This window comes from Rhinopithecus roxellana, chromosome 9 (assembly GCF_007565055.1).
Source record: "Rhinopithecus roxellana isolate Shanxi Qingling chromosome 9, ASM756505v1, whole genome shotgun sequence".
Classification (NCBI taxonomy): Eukaryota; Metazoa; Chordata; class Mammalia; order Primates; family Cercopithecidae; genus Rhinopithecus; species Rhinopithecus roxellana.
In genome coordinates this window covers 64,089,463-64,104,562 of record NC_044557.1, presented here as the reverse complement: position 1 = coordinate 64,104,562, position 15,100 = coordinate 64,089,463, and the positions used below count along the sequence as shown (strand labels likewise).

The window sequence follows — 15,100 nt, the reverse complement described above, 5'->3', positions numbered from 1 at the left end:
GATTAAACAAAGATATCTTAGATAAAACACAAAAGCCCAAACAATAAAAAAAAGATTTCCTCAAAAGTTAAAACTTGTACTCTTCCAAAGATACTGTTAAAAAAAAAAAAATGAAAAGAGGCTGGGCGTGGTGGCACACATCGGTAATCCCAGCACTTTGGGAGGCCAAGACGGGCAGATCACCTGAGGTTGGGAGTTTGAGACCAGCCTGACCAACATGGAGAAACCCCATCTCTACTAAAAATACAAAATTAGCCGGGCGTGGTGGCACATGCCTGTAATTCCAGCTACTCAGGAAGCTGAGGCAGAAGAATTGCTTGAACCTGGGAGGTGGAGGTTGCGATGAGCTGAGATTGCGCCATTGCACTCCAGCCTGGGCAACAACAGCGAAACTCTGTCTCAAAATAAATAAACAAACAAACAAACAAATAAATAAATAAATAAATAAATAAATAAATAAATAAAAAAGAAAAGACAGCTGGGCATGGTGGCTTATGCCTGTAATCCCAGCACTTTGAGGGGCCAAAGCAGCCCAGGTATTCAAGACTAGCCTGGACAACATAGTGAAGCTCTGTCTCTACAAACAATTAAAAAAAAAAAATAGCCAAGCATAGTGGTGCACGCCTGTGGTCCCAGCTACTCTGTAGGCTGAAGTGGGAGAATTGCTTGAGTCTGGGAGGTCAAGGCTGCAGTGAGTCATGATGGTATCACTGCACTCCAGCCTGGGCAACAGAGCAATGTATCTGATAAAGAACAAGTACTTCGTAACTCAGTAAGAAGACAATGCAATTTTTTTTTTAATGGGCAAAGGATGTAAAGACACTTCACAATAGAAGTTACATGAAAAGACACTCAATGTCATTAGTCATTAGAGATACGCAAATTAAAACCACAATGAGATACCTGGTAGAGTGGCTAAAACTAACAAAACTGACAATACTATGTGCTGACCAGGATATAAAGCAGGTGGAAATTTTATATATTGCTGTCAGGATTGCACAATGGTACAGCCACTTTGGAAAATATTTTGGCAGTTGAAACATAGTATATTTAGGGATCAGTATTATCTAGGTTTTAGGCATCCACTGGGGGTCTTACCAAAGGTAAGTGGGTAAACAAACTGTAGGATATTCATACAATTCAATACTATTCAGCAACTCAGAGGAATGAACTACAGACACAAGCAACCACATAGATGAATCTCAGAAGCATTATGTAAGTGAAAGAAGACACACAAGAACAACAACATACTGTGTGATTACATTTACACACAAGTCTAGAAAAGGCAAAACTATGCTGACAGTTCAGTGGTTGCCAAAGCCCAGGCAGTGGGGTCTGCACTGACCACAAATGGGCAAGAGAAAAGTTTTAGTGGTGATGGAAATGTTCTGTACCACATACATTTGTCAAAACTCAGTGAAATGTACACTATAAAGTTAGGAATTTTTATGGAATATAAATTTTACCTCAATAAAGCTGATTAAAAGAAATCTGTAAATATTTAAGAAATTTAAGTGACAGATCCATGAAAGATAACTCAACTTTACTAGTAATAAAAAAATATACTACAATAGTCCTCCCCTTATCTGTAATTTTGCCTTCTGTGGTTTCAGTTACCCACAGTCAACTGCAGTCCAAAAATAGGTGAGTACAATACAGTAAGATATTTTGAGAGAAAGAGAGCTCATATTCACATAACTCTTACAACAGTATGTTGTTATAATTGTTCTGTTTTTTTAGTTATTGTTAATCTTTTACTGTGCCTAATTTATAAGTTAAATTTTATCATAGACATGCATATAGAGGAAAAAACACGGTATATTTAGGCTTCAGTACTATCTGCAGTTTTAGGCATCTACTGGGGGTCTTGGAAAGTATGCCCCAAAGATAAGAAGGGACTATGGTACTACCATTTTTTCAACTATTTAATTGACTAAAAATGATTACAGCATCCAACAAAAAGTACCTAAAAATAGGCATTTTTTTTTTTTTAATAAAGAAACCAGGTCTCTCTGTATTGTCTAGGCTGGCCTCAAACTCTTGGGTTCAAGCAATCCTCCCTGAGTAACTGGGACTATAGGCACACACCACTGCACCTGGCTTGGGCATTCTTATACACTGTTGGGGGTGATGTATGAAGGTACAAATTTTCTGAGAACATACATTTGAAAAGCCTTAAAAACATTCAAACCCTTTGATCAAACAATTTAAATTTTTTTCTCTCTCTCTCTTGCTTTTTGTTTTTAGACAGGGTCTCACTCTGTCACCCAGGCCAGAGTGCAATGACACCATCACAGCTCACGGCAGCCTCAATCTCTCAGGATAAAGCGATCCTCCTGTCTCAGCCTCCTGAATGGCTGGGACTACAGGCACATGTCACCATGTCCAGCTAAGTTTTGTATTTTTGTAGAGACAACTCTGACTATGTTGCCCAGGCTGGTCTCCTGGCCTGAAGTGATCCTTCTGACTCAGCCTCCCAAAGTACTGGGATTACAGGTGGTGTGAGCAACCATACTTGACCAAGCAATTTGAATTCTAATAATTTATCCTGAGGAAATAATCAGGGAGGTGCAAAAAGTAGGCCAGGCATGGTGGCTCATGCCTGTAATCCCAGCACTTTGGGAGGCCGAGGTGGGCGGATCACCTGAGGTCAGGAGTTTGAGAAGTCTGGCCAACATGGTGAAACCCCATCTCTACTAAAAATACGAAAATTAGCCAGGCATGGTGGCATGTGCCTGTAATCCCAGCTACTCGGGAGGCTGAGGCAGGAGAATCACTTGAACCCAGGAGGCAGAGGTTGCAGTGAGCCGAGGTCACACCACTGCACTCCAGCCTGGGCGACAAAGCGAGACTCCATCTCAAAAAAAAAAAAAAAAATTACAAATAAACATGTTTATTCAGCACTATTTATTGAAGATGATTAAATTATAGGCTTTTTAATAGGATGGAATATTATTCAGCTAATTTAAATGCACACATGTATGGACGTGCACACACACGCAAATTTGCAATGTTCCCCTGGGTGTAAAAAGCAACCAATCCTGCCTAATTGACACTAGAAGCCCTTTACAGACAAACAAGAAGCCTAGGATTTCAGATAAGTAAAGTAAACACATATACAATGTCTCAACAATATCTGTGGAAAATTGGTATTACTCTATACCTTTATATCATCATCAATTTTTTCCCATTCTTCAGCTGTAAAACTGGCTGCTGTTGCTGCTGGTTTATCTTTCCTCAAAGCTCTACTTTCAGGGGCCAAGGCTTGAAGGTGCTTTTCACAAAATTCTGTAAGTTCAGGATAACATCCTTCCTCGCCAGACCTTAAAAAGAAATAAATAAGTTTTAGAGTTAGCACCTTATTTAGGATCATCTAGACCAGTGGTTTGCAGGCTGGGTTCCATGGAGCCCTAAGGTTCTGTGGAGATCTCAAGGGCTGCTTCCCAGTCTCTTTCCTCAACCTGCACAGTCTCAATTTTTACCCATTAATCTACGGAACGATACAATGAAGAAAAAAAGGAACTTCAAAGAAACCAATTTTCATCACACACTTGAAAAATTGGATAAGGGTGAGTGGGGCGGGGTGGTCCCCAGCACCGTGGAGGAAGTGGGGCTGCTCCGCGGAGTTGGCCTGGGTTCTGGGTTCATCCCGGCACCACCATGTCAATGGGTTCCTTTAAGATCACTCTGAGGTCTGACCCGCGGCTGGCATAAAAAGTACTCTGTTCCTGAAAGTACACCTTTCACAGCAGTCTTATAGTTTGCAACAGAAGAATTTCAAGTTCCTGCTCCAAGAAGTGCAATTATTATCAATGATGGAATATGAATAAATCCCGTACAGACCGCTGGAAATGTTTTTCTAAAACATCGTTCAGAACTGCGAATTATTCCTAGAGTCGTGATGGAAGTTGTTAATATTGGCCGCTTGGAACATACAATTACCTTTCAGAATAAATATTGGTATTTTTTGTTGCTGTAAAATTGAAATCAGGCATTTAACACACGATGAAAACACCAAGAGTCAATGAATAATGAGACTCATCTGTCCCTTTTTGTTGTCTGTACTCTTCATGTGAAGAGGGAATGCATATGAATTAAGGGTAGTAGTGTCACAGAAGATTGCTACCTCACACACAAACAGGTAGTTCATTTGGGGTAAATGGATTATCCAACTATTTTATAACTGGGCGCTTCTGATAATTTTTTGGAAAACATTTGAAACATTAAAATTTACCGAATCTTACATATTTGTCTGAGTTAAAAATATAAAAAGAATTATGGATCATGGATGGCAATTTGCTTGACAGCATCTGGTTTGCAGACTCATAGTTTGATTTTTAATTAAATATATAGCTTATGATGAAGTCAATAAACATATCAATGAATAGTTAACTATATTAAATTTTTATCAGGCTGGGCGCTGTGACTCAGGTCTGTATTCCCAGCACTTTGGGAGGCCGAGGCAGGCGGATCACTTGAGGTCAGGAGTTCGAGAACAGCCTGGCCAACATGGTGAAATGGACTCTCTACTAAAAGTACAAAAATTAGCCAGGCAAGGTAGTGAGTGCCTGTAATCCCAGCTACATGGGAGGCTGAGGCAGGAGAATCACTTGATCCAGAAGGCAGAGGTTGCAGTGAGCCAAGATCATACCACTGTACTCCAGCCTGGGTGACAGGGAGAGAGACTCTGTGTCAAAAAAAAAAAAAAAAATTTGTCATTTACTTTTTTTAAGTTTCAAATCTCATGTATCACATAAATTTCAGTTTAATATCAACCAAAGAAACAAAACTTTAACAAAAATGGAATAATATTTTCTCTTCAACATATGTATGTTCATATGTTCATTTTGTACATGATATTAAACTCATAAATTCAGTATTAGAGACTGGCAGAAAGATAATTTGGACTTCCTTTTCAACAAAGATTTTCTGTTCATAGTTTTTTTTTTTTTTTCAAAGAGGTAGGAAGAAAATGGCAGATAAACAGCTTAAACAACACACCCTGAAATTCAACCACTCAAGGAACAGAATTCTTTCCTTAGAGAGTTAAATGGAGACATCTGTTCCTTTTATTTTAAGGAAAAGCAGTCTTTTCCCATTCTTTTGTAGGTCTGTTCATTCTTACATTTCTAGAAAAATATAAATAAATTTCATTTCCAAATTAAATTTTAAAAAACAATTCCAAGTTCAATATATTATCACTGAATTAGGTTATTCATAGAATTTCTTGGAACCAACATTATTATAACTGTAGCTTTCCAACTGTTTCATCCAGTAAACTTTTCATTTTTATTTATTCGTCCTTGACCAAGTATACATGATAATATTCTGCTAAAAAAGGGAAAACAGTTGATATTACTGATTTTTCACTTTCCATCAGTGTCTGGCTGGGGAGCAACAGGGAAGACAGGAAGCTAAAGGTGATGAAACAGAAAAAGGAAAGAACTCAGTGATAAGGAATAGGGATAGAGGAAATAAAGAACTGCCACAGAGCAAAAGGAATTCTAGATTCCTGGAAAGTAGCTCATGCTCCACAAGTGTCTTCTGCAATAGAACTCTGGTCTCCAAATGAAAATAGCTCAAGAGATCCAAAGAGGCCCCAGCACTTTGGGAGGCCAAAGCAGGAGGATTGCTCAAGTCCAGGAGTTTGACATCAGCCTGGACAACATAGTGAGATCCAGTCTTAAAAAAAAAACAACAAAAACAAAAACAAAAAAGAAGCAAGCAAGAAAGAGATAGAGAGAAAGAGAGAAAGAGATAGGAAGGAAGGAAGGAAGGATGGAAGGAAGGACGGAAGGAAGGAAGGAAGGAAGGAAGGAAGGAAGGAAGGAAGGAAGGAAGGAAGGAAGGAAAAAAGAAAAGAAATCCAAAAGAGGTGTCACAGGTTGGTACTCCTCAGGACAGTGTTCTTGAAGTGGGTTCCTTGAACACCTGCATATCAATCAGCCAGCTCCACTGTTAAATCATATGTTCCCTGGCCCTATCCCAGAGTTTTTGAAGCAGAATTGCTGGGAATAGGGTCCTCAAATGTGCATTTTTAACAACCACATTTGATGTATATTCAGTGGGACAGTCACTAGGATGGGGCTCTACCCTGAAAAGGTCCTGATTCCCTGCCTTCTGATGTTACCTTCAGGCCTCCCCGCCACCCTCCATGTGATCAGCGTGTGGTGGGTCACCCTCCTTTGTTGTCAGGTGATATGAAGTGGGAAAGTGCCACCAGCCTAGGTTGGTGAGATAAGCTTATCTCCTAATAGCTTTTTTTTTTTTTAATTTTTTGAGACTGTCACCCAGGCTGGAGTGCAGTGACACAACCAGGGATCACTATAGCCTTCAAGGCTAAAGCAATCCTCCCACCTCAGCCTTCTGAGTAGCTGGGATTACAGGTCGAGATAATTTTTATATTTTTTGTAGAGACAGGATTTTACCCTGTTACTCAGGCTGGTCTTGAACTCCTGAACTCAAATGATCCACCTGCTTCGGCCTCCCAAAATGCTAGTGTTGCAGGCATGAGTCATCACACCCCACCGTAATGGCTGCTTTCACAGCTACTTTACCTTCTCCTAGAAAATGTAGAGAAGCCAAGAAAAATGCCCTCCTGGATACTAATTAGCCTAAGTCTCATGCTGGCAGTAGACCTAGGTGAAACTCTCCAAACTAACCACAGGATCAAAATCACTATTTTGGGACCTACCATGCATGGGCAAAAACAACAATCTCAATATTTGAGAATTTTCTTCAGTATTTCTTGTGGGCGGCAAGCCACCTAGGTGCTGAGGCAAGAGACCGACGGCACGAGCTATTCCAGTATAATAAAATATATAAAATAAAAATAGTTATACTAGATATAGATCATAGATATGATTATATATGAATACCATTAATCATTAGTTTGTAGCAATTACTCTTTATTCCAATATTATAATACTCCTCACTTTACAATCATAACCTAGGAAAAACCAGGCCATACAGAGATTGGAGCTGAGGGGACATAGTGAGAAATGACCAGAAGACCAGAGTGCGAGCCTTCTGTTATGCCCTGGCAGGGCCGCCAGAGAGCTCCTTGGTCTAGCGGTAATGCCAGCATCTGGGAAGATGCCTGTTGCCAAGCGGACTGTGGTCTAGTGGTAGCGTCAGTGTCAAGGAAGAACACCCGATACTTAGCAGACCGGGAATTCCCCAGGGGAGTTTAGAGAAGACTCTACTCCTCCACCTCTTGTGGAGGGCACCTCTTGTGGAGGGCCTGACATCAGTTATCCGGAGGCCTAACCATCTCCCTGTGATGCTGTGCTTCAGTGGTCACGCTCTTAGTCCGCCTTCATGTTCCATCCTGTACACCTGGCTCTGCCTTTTAGATAGCAGTAGCAAATTAGTGAAAGTACTAAAAGTCTTTGATATGCAGAAATAATGGTGTAAACTGTCTATCTCCTCCCTTTCTCTCTGTCTCGGCTGCCAGGCAGGGAAAGGCCCCCTGTCCAGTGGACATGTGACCCATGTGACCTTACCTATCATTGGAGATGGCTCACACTCCTTACCCTGCCCCTTTGGCTTGTATCCAATAAATATCAGCGCAGCCTGGCATTCGGGGCCACTACTGGTCTCTGCGTCTTGGTGGTAGTGGTCCCCCGGGCCCAGCTGCCTTTTCTTTTATCTCTTTGTCTTGAGTCTTTATTTCTACAATCTCTCGTCTCCACACACGGGGAGAAAAACCCACTGACCCTGTGGGGCTGGACCCTACAATTTCTAATGTAGCTTTTACCTTTAGAAGGCAACAACAGGGTAATTAAAACGGTCATACTAAAACATGAAATGATTTTTAAATGCTTACCTGAGCACGCAAAGAATTTTTTCCAGATGTTTAACATCTGAACATTTTTCAATGTATTTGAAATCCAGATGTTCAATGGGAATTTTAAATGTTTTTGTTGTTCCAAAGCCCCACAATGATGGATAATCTTTGGTGGTCATAGCTGAAATACAATATTTAAAAGTTATTAATCTAATGTATAAATAATACTCAATTTGCATAGTAGTAACCATGTAGGTACTTCTTTGTATTTTTTGAAGTTTTTAAATTTTTTTGTAGAGACAGGGTCTCCCTATGTTGCCCAGGCTGGTCTCTAACTTCTGGCCTCAAGCAATCCTCCTGCTTCAGGCTCCCAAAGTGCTGGGATTACAAGCATGAGCCATTGTACCTGTACCACCTAGGTGTTCCTGGACCAAACTGAGGGTTGGCCTGCTAGTTTTTGTGGCCCAATAATGAGATGCAGATGAATTGAGGAGGAAGAGAGTATTTATTTCTGCAACTGGTTACAGGGAGAAGGCCTGGAAATTATCGCCAGACCAACTCAAAATTACAAAGTTTTCCAGAGCTTATATACCTTCTAAGCTATATGTCCATGTGTAAGTGTGCATTCATCTAAAGACATAAGTGATTAACTTCTTTTAGTGTACAACTAAGGTGTGAGTCCTGAAGACCTTCCTCTGGGGTCTCAGTAAATTTACTTAATTTAAATGGGTCCAGGTGCTGGGGCGATTACCCTTATCTTGTCTCCTGGTAAATTACGGAGGTTTGGGGAGTTCCTTCAGACCCCCCATAAACTTGTTTGTGGAGGTCTGGGGAGTTTCTTCAGACCCACAATAAAACTTGTTTAATCCTAAACGGGTCCTGTTAAAAATTCCTTTGCTATCTTGCCATGCTTTAAGGCCCAGGGAAGGCCTAGGCAAAACTCTTGGTGGGATTTTGTTATATCCCAGCCTTTGTCTAAGGGTACTAGCTTTTAATATTTTACTTAACCCCTCAGTCAGTACTGAAACCGTTGTTATGGAGGCCTGTGTTAGTGAGACCTGGCCTGCCACATAGGTACTTCTGTATAAAAGGAGGTGGAGTGTTTTGTTTGTTTTTGTTTTTGAGATGGTGTCACTCTGTCAGCCAAGCTGAAATGCAGTGGTGCAATCGTGGGCCACTGCAGCCTGACCTTCTGGACTCGGTGATCCTCCCACCTCAGACTCCTGAATAGCTGGGACTACAGGCACGTGCCACCACTCCCAGCTAATTTCTCTTAGATTTTTTTGTAGAGATGGGGTTTCTCCATGTTCCCCAGGCTGGTCTCGAACTCCTGGGCTCAAGTGATCCTCCTGCCTTGGCCTCCCAAAGTGCTGGGATTACAGGTGTCAGCCATCACACCCAGCCCTTCTAGGTACTTCTGTAGGAAAAGAAGGTAGAGGGTTTTTTCCATGGAGGAAGTCTACTAATTTTGAATTCTCTGTCCCTGATAACAACAGTTAACATTTATGGAGTTAAATTACTATGGGCCATACATGGATTACCTCACTTAATCTTTACTTAAGCAAAGCTGGAATACAATGACAGAGAAGGTTGTGGTGCCAAAACTGCTTTTTAAGATTTTTTTAATGTTAATTTTGAATGACCTTCTGCTAGTTTAGCTGTCTGTTAACATCCCAATCATTCTTTGTGATTCACCACAAACATAAATAATAACATCCTTTCTGTAACTTGCCTTAACACAATCCTTTTTCCCAACCCCTGCCTCCTCCTTCTCCCCACCACACCATGAACTATGTTCTAAGGGCACTAAGGGCACTCTGTACATACCTCTCTCTCTCTCTTTTTTTTTTTGAGATAGAGTCTTGCTCTGTCACCCAGGCTGGAGTGCAGTACACAATCTCGGCTTACTGACACCTCCTCCTCCTGGGTTCAAGCGATTCTTCTGCTTCAGCCTCTCGAGTAGCTGGCATTACAGGTGTGGGCCACCACGCCCAACTAATTTTTGTATTTTTAGTAGAGATAGGTGGTCTTGAACTCCTGACCTCAAGTGATCTGCCTGCCTTGGCCTCCCAAAGTGCTGGGATCACAGGCGTGAGCCACCGTGCCGGGTTCTGTACTTACCTCTCTCTTAGCACATATTTGAATTATGTTTATTTGTCTTCCCTTCTAGATTGTGAAAGAGCTTACTTTATTTATCCTCATAGCTCCAGGGCTAACATAATAAGTAGTGCCTATACCCCTTCAGAAACATTCACTAAATTTAAGGAATTGGGAATAAGGAGGCCTTGGAGAACTTCACTTTAAAGATACTGCTGCTAATGCTAATAATAATAGCAACAAATATATAGTTATTAATGTATGCTAGGCACCATTCTTAGTACTTTACATATATTACTTCATTTAATCCCTCAATTACTGTATCGGGTAGATTTTATTTTAAGTGACATAAGTAATAACAGTTAACATTTATGGAGCTAAATTACATGTGCCATAGATGATCTCACCTAATCTTCAAAACCTCTCTCATAAAGGATATTAATAATTACTCCTATTTTATAAATGAGCAAGTCGACAAGTGAACTAAGGATACCAGTCTCAGTAGGCTAACGACAGAGCCTACATACTTAACCACTGTACCAGTGATTTTCAAACTGCAGGTAGCAACCCATAAATAATTTAGTGAGTTGCAATTAACATTGTTTTATAATGAGATGGAATACAATAAAAAATGGACTACCTGACATATAATATTAAAGTAAATATTGCTTTATAAAAACTTTTACTTCATGTCTACACAAATGGAAATTATGTGTGTATATAAATGCACGAGGTTACCAAGTAAACTATATTTCTTATTGTGGGTCACTGTCAAAGGTTAAAACAAAACCCACTGTACTTGGGCAATAATTTTAAAAACAAGAAGTAACAACGGGTCTAATTCATAGAAGTATTTCTTTCAACCCTCTGGGAGTCTGTTCATATATCAGACCTCTGCAGAAAAGGATGACACTGTCCACTTTTCCACATTCCTGCTGGCTTTGACTTAGGTATAAGATATAGACGACAGTTCTTAGACTTCAGGATGAGATCTAGCTGATAAATTAGATGTGGCTTTCACCCCATACTTGCAGGGCCTATTGATGAATGGCTCCCATGACAAGGATAACCTTAAGGGTACAAGTTACAGGAAAGCAAGATGAAGAACTTGTAAATTATTAATGCTGCCCAGAATAGAATGGGTTGCCTTAGGAGGATTTTTCCAAAGAGTGGGGGATCTTTGGTGGGAGAGATGTAAGCATCTAATGGGATTAAAATAGATTACCTTGAATTGAAGGTATTTTGCAACCCCTGAGATTTTATGATTTCAATAAAATGTGATTAAAAACATATGAAATGATAGAGCCATCTTTTACATTTAATCAAATGAATTTTATTCTGAACACCGTTTTAACATTTCTGAGAATTTTTTTTTTAAAGACTAATCAAGTGCAGTAGTGAGAAGGGGAGAAAGAGTACAACAAGGAGTTGGACCTATAACTGAACAATTAAGTGAGAGAATTCACTACCTTTGGACCAAGTCTCTCTGAGAATCCTTTTTGAAAACTACCATTTTTTTAAAATTTTCTTTCTGTAGGATACACCTTCTCAAGACTACTGAATATCCATCTCAAGTTCCAAAAAACAAGTTATACAATACTTTAGAACTCTTCCACCTCTGTTTGCAAAGTCTTTGTCTCTGACTGGGAAAACCTTCGGTCCCAGCTGGATTTACAGCTTAGTAATACCTCCCGTTCAAACTGCTGGGGCCTACTAACGCGAAAAGCTGGGTCTCACCCACCGAGGCACCCTCTTTCCTGCATCCACGGGGCCGAGCGCCCCCTGCAGTCGGGGACCGAAAAGAAACGGCATCCTCCCGCCGTGGCAACGGTTTCTATGTACAGCGGCGCCAGGACCCGCCGGGACCGGGGAACACCACAGCCCAGCCCCAACGGTCTCAGATGGCTCCCCAGTCCCTGGCTTGGGTCACCAGGGCTGACTGCGCTAGTGGACCCGGGAACTCCAGCGTTGCCACCGCGCCCCGCCACCCGCCACCTTCCCCCGCGGCCTGGAAAGCCCCGTGTGTACCCTGGCCCTGAAGGACGTCCACCCCATGGCTCCCTCTCCCTCGCGGCCCACCTCCCCTTCGCCTCCCCGCCTCGACCTCTCACCCCCGCTCCTGGAAGTAAGGACTGAGATGCGACAGGTCCTCTATTCCCGGCCGGCAGGTACACACAGGCACTCACCTGGTTCTCAGCGCGCCGCCTCGGGGAGGTCGCGGCCGCCGCACAGACTCTGGCTACGCTGCAGGTGCTGAGGGAGGGGCTGGTCGCCCGGCCCGAGCCAAAGGCGACAGGCTGACGGCCGGGGCGGGGACTAGGCCTCTGCCACGCCCCGACCCGCTGTCCGGCAGATCTGCCCACCGGCCCCAAGTTCACCTTCCCCTCCTTCACTGGCAGAGGACCATTTGGGCATAAGAGTTGGTGTGAGATGTCTCCTTGCTCTCGTTTGAGTTTCAATTTGTTGTAGAGAGTTAAAACGCTGGAATTGGCCAGGCCCAGGGGGCTCAGGCCTGTAATCCTAGCACTTTGGGAGGCCGAGGCAGGAGGAGGGCTTGAGGCCAGGAGTTCGAGACCAGCCGGGGCAACACAGTGAGAGCCTGCCTCTACTATATATATATATAAATATATATAAAATATATAAATATTTTATTTATATATAAATAATTTTTTAAATTTTTTATTGTATTCATGTATTTAATTTTTTGGAGACAGAGTCTTGCTCTGTCACCCAGGCTGGAGTGCAGTGTCATGATCTTGGCTCACTGCAACCTCTGCCTCCCGGGTTCAAGCGATTCTCATGCCTCAGCCCCCCAAGTAGCTAGGATTACAGGTGCCCACCACCACGCCCGGCTAATTTTTTTGCATTTTTAGTAGAGATGGGTTTCGCCATGTTGACCAGGCTGGTCTTGAACTCCTGACCTCAAGTGATCTGCCAGCCTTGGCCTCCCAAAGTGCTAGGATTACAGGCATAAGCCACTACACCTGGCCCATAAATAAAATATTTTTTAAAATGCTGTTACTGGTCTGTTATCCTGGACTGCTATATTCCCTGCTAAGTAAATTGATTACTCCTATTTAACTATAAAAATGTAATTAAAATTTCAGAGTGCACTGCAACCAAGATTTACTTACCTCTTCCTCTTTAAACAAAAGAGTAAACGAAACACAAGATTCCCTCTTCCTTTTCATGCATTCCACATTTTCTCAGTGCTGGTTATGAGTCAGGCACCATACTCAGCACAGGGATGAAAAGGTGAATAAGACAAAATACTAATACAACTCAGATGAGTAAAACAATAGAGATTACTTGTCAGGAAATTTACTTCAGTTTTATAATTTCAAATAGTTAAAATAGATCATGAAGATCAAAGTTCATTTACAGTGCGTGGCAGTTCTGTAAATTTATTTCTCTTTCCCTTTTGCACTTAAATTACAGACCTGCAGTCTGCTACCAAGCACTGTTAGTGGCAAAAATTCTAATGCTCGGCAGGACATGGTGGCTCATGCCTCTAATTCCAGCACTTTGGGAGGCCAAGGCGGGCAGATTGCTTGAGCCTAGGAGTTCAGACCAGCCTGTGCAATATAGTGAGAAGCTTGCTCTATAAAAGAAATTTAAAAATTTTTTAAAAAAGATCACTTTAGTCTTCATAGAGATAAAAGAAACAAGGAGATAAAGCGAGGCCTGGTAAGGTCACTTAGCCAAGTAACAAGGGGTGGTGCGGGTATTTGGACCCAAAGCCTTACACCAAAGTCCATATTGTTCACTGAGCTCTTAATTACTAACCAGTCCATCAGTAAGTCCCATTGGCTCAATCTCAAAATGTAACCCACAGCCAGATACTTCTCACCACCTCCACAACTACAGCCCTGGCCCAACCACCATTACCACTAACTTTTAACTATTACAAATGGTCTGTTCTTTCTTTGTTGCCACCTGTCCTATATAGTCTATTCTCACACAACAGCCTAGTGATTCTTCAGATCAGACCAGGTCACTCTCCTGCTTACTGTCCCAATGGCTTCGCATCACAACACCCTAAGTGAGCTGGCCTCTGCCCACCTCTGGAACTTCATCTCCTTCCATTATCCCTCCTGTCATGAAGTTGGAGTCACATGGGCCTCATTCTGAAGTAGGAACAAGATTAAGCTCACTTTCCACCCCAGGGCTTTTACATGCAGTGTTTTCCCTGTTTCAATAATGTTCTTTCTCATTCTTCAGTCCACTTTGTTCAAATAACCACTCCACCTAAACTTATTACACAGAACTTATTCTAAGGAAGGGTGAGGACATGTGTGTATTATGTATGATGAGGCAACTTGTCGCCCAAGCTGGAGTGCAGTGGTGCAATCTTGGCTCACTGCAACCTCCACTTCCTGGGTTCAAGCGATTTTCATGCCTCAGCCTCCCGATTAGCTGGAATTACAGGCATGTACCATCACACCCAGGTAATTTCTGTATTTTTAGTAGAGACAGGGTTTCACCATGTTGGCCAGACTGGTCTTGCACTCCTGAGCTCAAGCGATCTTCCCGCCTTGGCCTCCCAAAGTGCTAGGACTACAAGTGTGAACCACCACTCCTGGCTTCATTTCTGATTTCATTTTTGAATTTTTCATAATTCGAATCTCTTAAGATAGCTATTGTAAAGCACTTTATCTCTATACTCCCTAAGATTACTTATAATCATAATTCTTTCAGTTTGATAATGAAGCTGAAGTTAAAAGAAATAAAGTGAATTGGCCAGTCATTGAGGGGCAGGGCTGAATTTGAACAAATCTCCATTCAGTACTTTTCCCATGGACAAGGATGTGCTTTTCAATGTGTCCAGTCAGTAAGCAGTTTATAGGGTACCAAGTGATGTGCTAACATCAAGCTCAAACTTACTAATTTTCATATTGACAGAGCACTATTCAAAAGAATATTTTTAAAGCAATTTTGTATCAGTTTTTTCCTTGAAACTGTCTAGGTAGGTAAGAGGTAAAATTTCTAGTTAATAGATGAAGGGAGCACAAAAAGGTAAGTGGCTGACTGAAAGCAGTCTGAGTTCAAAACTGTAATACTTTTTGCATTAAGTTCTTCTGTCCAGTTAACCAGATTAACAATATTTAATTAAACTACTGATATGCAAAGGACTTAGTCTAAAATTAGAAGAGTTAAGAGAAGTACATTATCCCATAAGTTGGGGTTTATCTGTTTAGGGAACTGTCATAAAGA

The 15,100-nt window shown here is 41.6% G+C and overlaps 1 protein-coding gene and 1 pseudogene across 2 annotated transcripts in view; one reads left to right on the top strand and one right to left on the bottom strand.

Annotated features, from left to right (window-relative positions):
* The window catches only part of SPAG1 (sperm associated antigen 1), an 86,576-nt gene extending 74,446 nt beyond the window's left edge, over nt 1-12,130 (bottom strand). The window contains exons 1-3 of one of the 2 annotated variants that reach the window (XM_030937920.1): nt 12,073-12,130; nt 7,829-7,970; nt 3,164-3,323 (exon numbers count right to left, since the gene is read on the bottom strand). In XM_030937920.1, the coding sequence (XP_030793780.1) occupies nt 3,164-3,323; nt 7,829-7,968 (300 nt within the window). In that variant the 5' untranslated portion in view covers nt 7,969-7,970; nt 12,073-12,130. Of the gene's footprint in view, nt 1-3,163; nt 3,324-7,828; nt 7,971-12,072 lie in introns of those variants that run through there. The other variant, XM_030937921.1, reaches the window with a different exon arrangement.
* Nucleotides 3,661-3,979, top strand: LOC115899707 (annotated as a pseudogene).
* Nucleotides 12,131-15,100: the final 2,970 nt, after the last annotated feature.